This window comes from Procambarus clarkii, chromosome 7 (assembly GCF_040958095.1).
Source record: "Procambarus clarkii isolate CNS0578487 chromosome 7, FALCON_Pclarkii_2.0, whole genome shotgun sequence".
Classification (NCBI taxonomy): domain Eukaryota; kingdom Metazoa; phylum Arthropoda; class Malacostraca; order Decapoda; family Cambaridae; genus Procambarus; species Procambarus clarkii.
In genome coordinates this window covers 3,148,499-3,155,600 of record NC_091156.1, presented here as the reverse complement: position 1 = coordinate 3,155,600, position 7,102 = coordinate 3,148,499, and the positions used below count along the sequence as shown (strand labels likewise).

At 45.1% G+C, this 7,102-nt stretch overlaps 1 protein-coding gene across 6 annotated transcripts in view; it reads right to left on the bottom strand.

The window, feature by feature from the left end:
• Positions 1–628: 628 nt before the first annotated feature.
• LOC123753816 (homeobox protein abdominal-B-like) overlaps positions 629–7,102 on the bottom strand; it is a 96,953-nt gene continuing 90,479 nt past the window's right edge. For all 6 annotated transcript variants that reach the window (XM_069312208.1, XM_069312204.1, XM_069312211.1 and 3 more), the window contains one exon: positions 629–3,030. In XM_069312208.1, the coding sequence (XP_069168309.1) occupies positions 2,684–3,030 (347 nt within the window). In that variant the 3' untranslated portion in view covers positions 629–2,683. The remainder of the gene's footprint in view (positions 3,031–7,102) is intronic.

Here is a 7,102-nt window from a genome sequence, read left to right as displayed (position 1 = left end):
GAGCCTATTGAGCTCTATCATATATACACTTGAAGCTGTGAATGGAGTTTGAGTCCACCACCTCACTTCCTAATGCATTCCATTTGTCAACTATTCTTACACTAAAAAGTTATTTCTAATATCTCTGTGGCTCATTTAGGGACTCAATTTCCACCTGTGTCCCCTAGTGCGTGTGCCCTTTATGTTAAATAGCCTGTCTTTATCTACCCTATCAATTCCTTTGAGAATCTTGTATGTGGTGATCATGTTCCCTTCAACTCGGTGTGTGTGTGTGTATGTGTGTGTGTGTGTGTGTGTGTGTGTGTGTGTGTGTGTGTGTGTGTGTGTGTGTACTCACCTATATGTACTCACCTATATGTGCTTGCAGGATCGAGCATTGACTCTTGGATCCCGCCTTTCTAGCTATCGGTTGTTTACAGCAATGACTCCTGTCCCATTTCCCTATCATACCTAGTTTTAAAAGTATGAATAGTATTTGCTTCCACAACCTGTTCCCCAAGTGCATTCCATTTTTCTACTACTCTCACGCTAAAAGAAAACTTCCTAACATCTCTGTGACTCATCTGAGTTTCCAGTTACCACCCATGTCCCCTCGTTCTGTTATTATTACGTGTGAACATTTCATCTATTTGTGTGTGTGTGTGTGTGTGTGTGTGTGTGTGTGTGTGTGTGTGTGTGTGTGTGTGTGTGTGTGTGTCCGTGTGTTGGGGGGGGGAGTACATTTGGGAATGAATTATATACCTGTTCTATAATATTATTTAATACTGTAGTTAGGATTTGTTAAAATTTAAGAAGTTGTATTGAAGTCACTGAATTAATCGACTTGGAGGTGCTGTGAACAAAATTTTTTCTCTCTCTCAAGGATTCAGAAAATATATGGTGATGCAGTACTAGCTGCCTGGCTGTGCCTGGGAGCACCTATTGTTGACTTTTTACACCGAAGATTAACCTTTTTTGCATGAGGCTATACATAAAAGTATATACTAATTTGATTGAATACTCACGACAAAATACAGTATGACACTAGAACCTTGAAAAACAATATTTTATTGTTCAGCCCTCACTATTATACATTCAAACACATCCATACATGTTCTCAAGTAAACAAATAATCATATACACATACGAACATACACACATCCGTACACACAGAGATGCTTCCTCTAGACCTAATGTTAAAGTGACATTGATCCTGCGTTGGCGTTTCTCTAACAAAACAAAAGAATTATTTTAACAATAAGTAACAACATAACTAAGAGTAAGGGAGTAAAGCTGCCCTGTTTACTAGTGACAGAGGAACACTTGGGTCTGTGACGATAGTAACAGTTTCTCACAATAGACTCTGGTACATTGAGAAAAAATTAATTATAGAACATTAAGCACAATACCTACAGCATACGAAATTGGAATTTTTATTTACATTTATTACACCTGACGATAAATAGTAATGTACAAAGGGGGGACGGGGAGGGGGGGGGGACAGGAAGTTATTCGGGGGTTGGGTTGAAGTTTTTGGGACGGAGGTGATGACAGGAGGAGAAGAATTGTAACTCAGGAACATCATTATAACTATCAACATTATCAGCAGATATTTCCTCACATGGCTTTCAGTCTCTCTCTCTCTGTCTCTCTCTCCCCCTGTCATTCCTTCTTTTTTTCCCTCATCCCAATCCTTCCTTCCTTCCTTCCTTCCTTCCTTCCTTCCTTCCTTCCTTCCTTCCTTCCTTCCTTCCTTCCTTCCTTCCTTCCTTCCTTCCTTCCTTCCTTCCTTCCTTTCCTTCCTTCCTTTCTTTAATGTTATAAATGTTTGTTGTCACCACTTTTTTCTTCTTTAGAGTCCTGCACCGGTTTTTTCTCTCTTGTCACTTGGGAGTAACACTTGGAGACCGCGACTCCTCTGGAGGAACGAGGAGGAGGAGGAGGAAGAGGAGGAGAAGGAGGAGGAGGAAGAAGAGGAGGATGGAACCGTGGGTGGAGAAGGGAGGGAGAACCTCGGTACTTAAAAGGATCGAAGCCTGACGCAGTAGGAATAGCAGTAAAGAGAAGGAAGACATAAAGGTAGGGAGAAAGAGAATTTTGGATGGGAATTAGAGAAGTGGGAGTGAGATGGGTGGTGGGGCGCTAGGAAGGTGGTTGTGGAAAAGGGAGGATGGGAACAGAATTTGGGATTCGCTGTTGAACAAGTCTCTGTCTTGCACATGAAATGTTCTAGTTTCATGTGAACATTTTGTTTGGTTTAGTTTTTCTCCTGTCCAGCACAATGCCGCCAACCTGACTGGTATTTTTTTTCAGTTTAATCTATTTTATTGTATTTTAACACTTTGTTTGTTCACAATACACTTCCTGGTGGGTTGCTAGTGTACACCATACACTGCCCGAGCTGTTAGTGTACACAATACACTATCTGGTGCGCTGGTACTGTACATCACACAATGATTGGTAAGCAGGTCACCGTATATACTGCAGGCCATGGTGTACACTACAGCAGGTCACTGTGTACACTACAGCATGTGACGGTGCACTCTCCAGGGCACTGCAGGTCAAGTTGGACCGTCGGTGGCTCCTGCACTCACTACAGAACCTCTCACGCCCACATGTCCCCAGAGATGGTGGGGAGGGGATGGTGGTGGGGAACTGGAGCAGGGGGCAGGCTGGGGGCGGCTGGACAGGCTCCCTGCACTGGTCAAGGCTTGATAGTGTTTGGTGTCTGGGGAGTGTTGGGCTGATGTCCTGGGGTGCCGCCCCCAGATGAAGGGGTTCCGCCCCCCGCGCCATTTGCTGCCGCTTCCTGCGCCGCCTGTCTTTGGCTATTTTTCTTATTCTTCATCCGTCGGTTCTGGAACCATATTTTGACCTGTCGCTCGGTGAGGTTCAGGTTCCGCGCCAGCTCCCACCGCTTCTGTTTGGACACGTAGGCGTTGTAGAGGAATTCTTTCTCCAGCTCGAGCGTCTGGAACTTGGAGTAGGGCTTCCGTTTCTTCCTCACCGTCATGGTTCCCGTCCACTCCTGCGGGATGGACCCCAGCGCGCCTGGAATGCAAGATGGTAGCCATTAGTGATAAAATACTTGAGAATAAATGGTTCATCTAGCATCATATTACACAAATTACAGATAAAATTAGAGTTCATTACACACACACATATTCACGAAGGAAGACCAGCTCTTTAACAAGAGTTTGGTCGTGTGCAAAACATAAATAATGCTTATTAAGGAGAGCTGTAGAACAACATAGCAAATTAACAATCATGCACAGTATAATTGGCCTGCGGTAACAACGCCACAAACGCTACTGTCATCCAGATACTCTGCCAGCCATAGATCAATTAGACCAACCCGCCAGTGCTAAAGGCCAATGCCAAACACATGCTAAAGGTCAAACACAAAGTCAGAAGTGTAGGAATTCATTTAATTAGATAACAAACGGTTTAACAAGGCAGGGTCTAAGGGCTAATGCTCGATCTTGTAGGCAAAAATAACTGAGTACACGCACACACACACACACATACGCACGCACGCACGCACGCACACACACACACACACACACACACACACACACACACACACACACACACACACACATACACATACACATACACACACATACACACACTCTCTCCCAGGGGCCTCGCGGCTGAGTGGCCAGCGCTGTGGGGTCATAGGCCTAATGGCCCAAATTCGATTCCCGCGGAGGCGGAAACAAATGGTCAGAGTTTTTTTTCACCCTGATGCGTCTGTTAACCAATCAGTAAATAGGTACCCGGGAGTTAGACAGCTGCTTTTTGGAATGTGTGTGCGTGTGTTAGAAATAAATATGCGTAGTAGATATAATAGAGGAAAACTTGATTGGTTAGAAAGGAGGGGTCTCTCTCTCTCTCTCTCTCTCTCTCTCTCTCTCTCTCTCTCTCTCTCTCTCTCTCTCTCTCTCTCTCTCTCTCTCTCTCTGAGGGGGTTAAAGGGAGACACACACATACACAGAGGAAGGAGAAGGGGAGAGGGAAAGATTCATTTGTGTTGCGTTGCCAAGACGGCGCATAAACTTCCACTCTCTACCTCATAATTTCCCCAGACGAACCGTACAATTAGCATCCAAAATCAATCCCAAACAAGGAGCTAGAAGGAAAACATTGTCACGCATATGTGGTATCAAAGAATGCTCACTCTTTCTACTTTCAAAACAAAAGAAAAGTAACAAAAGAAAAAAAAATGGAGCCAAAAAATGGAGAGCATTGGCACCACTGCCAAAGTCTGGATGAGTGTTTATCTGACCCAGAGTTTTGGTCTTGCAGCGTTGTCAATGTCAGGGCCAACCACCTCCTTGGTGGTGTGTGTGTGTGTGTGTGTGTGTGTGTGTGTGTGTGTGTCTAAATGTGCGTCTCATAAATTACCAAACAAATATTTTAGAATTACCAACAAATCCAACAAAACGCCGAAAAACGTTATCGAGAGAGTGAGACATTATTCTTAACCCATCCAATAAACCTCCCGGAACAACTACCAAGTTGTCAAGTAACATTATAGAAGCAAACTTACTGGAAAGTTTCAAGCTATGGTTGGATAAGTAAATGAATGGGAGTGGATGTATATACATATGATCTACTCTCCTGGGGCCACTCAGCCCCATTTCAACCAACACCACCACAACCACCTTAAAAAAACACCAATCAGCCCCCACCTACACCACCATTACTACCACAATCACCTCCATCACTATAACCACCATCTCCCCCTACCTATTCCTTCCCTCTTGCAAGACTACGACGGTCACTAGACGAGCTGATATCATTCCCGTGAGAGATATGAGACGTCCATCGCCAGACTCTCAAAGAGAAACGTATCTTAAGGCAAAGAATACTTTCAAGAGTGCTTCTCACATCCACTCCGTCGATCGCAGGGGTAATTGTGTCTGGCCTCGATGTATGGGAAGGGAGACGTTGGGAAAAAGAATGAAGGGGTGGGCGAGTTTGGGCAAAAGGAGAGAGAGAGGGTGGGGGGGGGGAGAGTGGAAAGTGTGTGTGAGAGTTGGAGAGGTCAGTAAAGTTTCAGATGTAGAAGGAATGGCCGTGTAGATAGAGGTAATGTGTGGGTGGGTTGGTAGAAGGGTGTGTGTGTGTGTGTGTTTTTGTTTTATAGTGGTTTCTGTGTTTATTTATAGGGTGACAATTTCTAAGAGCAGTGGGGAGTTTGTGTTTTGGGTGTTTATCTTGGATGTGTGTGTGTGTTTGTATGCGTTTATCATGTATATGTAAGTTTGTAGTTATCATGTAGATGTGTTGCCCATGTTTGTGTGTTTGTGTTTTCTTGGCATATATCCCTACGATTGGTTGCAGGTGTGACTTGCAAGTTTGGGATACGACGGGGGATGGAATGGTGCCCGACCCCTGTGACGGGCGGGGATTGAACGCAGACCTGCAAGAAGCGAGACCGTTGTTCTATCGTCCTGTCCAAGTGACTGGATAAAAGCTAAAACAAACGCTTCATTACCACTTTCCTAATTACAACATCACTGCGGCCATTCTACAACATCACCACTACCACTATCCTACAACAATACAACTATTACCATCTTACAACGACACCACCACTACCACCATCCTACAACAACACCACCACTACCACCATCCTACGACACCCTTAAGCACCGACAACAATCGGTGCCGACTATTTAACACCACCAACTCCACCCTACAACAATAATCTCCACCGTTCCGTCTATTTCCACTCACTATCTAATATTGTCCATAACACGGCATGTGTATTAATGATGCTGTGACGGGATGATTTACAGGTCAGGATCTGCAAGAGAAGTTAACATTACACACCACTGAGCTTTCAAGATGTGTATATCTTTGTCTCGGAGCTGATGTGTGACCTGTTGACCTTCCCTTACCCCCTCACAGCCCTGCCGTCTCCCCTCACAAACCTTCCATTTCCCCTTATCCTCACTGTCCTCCTACCCCCTTGTCCTCCCCCTCACAAACCCCATGACACTCACCCCATAGTGTACAGCACACTATACTATTGGATATCGTGACAAAAAATTATGAGATAGCCACTCTGGAGTAGTTGTGGTGGCTTGGCGCTTTCTACCGATAGATCCCTTCCTCTTCTGGAGTATGTGTTCGTAAGTGTATTGGATACATGTATCAGGGTTAGAAGGAGCAAGATAGAGGAGCGTTGAAGGGTAGAAGGACGGAGAGAAAGGGATGCAGGCGCTAAGGAGGGAAAAGGGAGTCTTTAAGGTATACAAATTATGAGGAGGAAGTGATGAGGAAGAAAAGGAGAATGCCTTTGAGAATGTAGGAGGAAGAAGATAGAGTGTCCTTGGTATTAAAGAGTTACTATCTTTGGCACTGGTTTGAGGAGCTATTGGCAGTGGCTGTAAGCGTGGACAAATGTGTTACCCGTGTAGCACTAACATCCCTCAGCACACACACACACACACACACACACACACACACACACACACACACACACACACACACACACACACACACACACGCACACACACACACACACACACACACACACACACACACACACACACACACACACACACGCACACACACACACACACACACACACACACACACACACACACACACACACACACACACACACACACACACACACACACACGCACACACACACACACACACACACACACACACACACACACACACACACACACGCACACACACACACACACACACACACACACACACACAGGAAGCAGCCCGTAGCAGCTGTCTAACTCCCAGGTACCTATTTACTTTGATTTATTTATCAGGTGTACTGTGGCATCAAGGTGAACGAAAATCTGCCTACGACCCCGAGCGCTGTCCACTCAGCCGCGAGGCCCCTGTGCGTGTATGCGTGTTTGTGTGTTCGTGCATGTGTGTGTATATCTACTAGACCAAGTACTGGTTATCCCTAGGATGAACCTCAAAGTAGGTTTCTAACTTTCAGTACTATTTACTGTTAGGTAAACAAATGCATGAAATGAAAGAAAACGCTACCAATTGGTTAGGCTCAGACCGGGAATCGAACCCTGGACTTTCTCTCTAAACGGGAAGGCAACGGTCCAACCAAATATGCAAATAA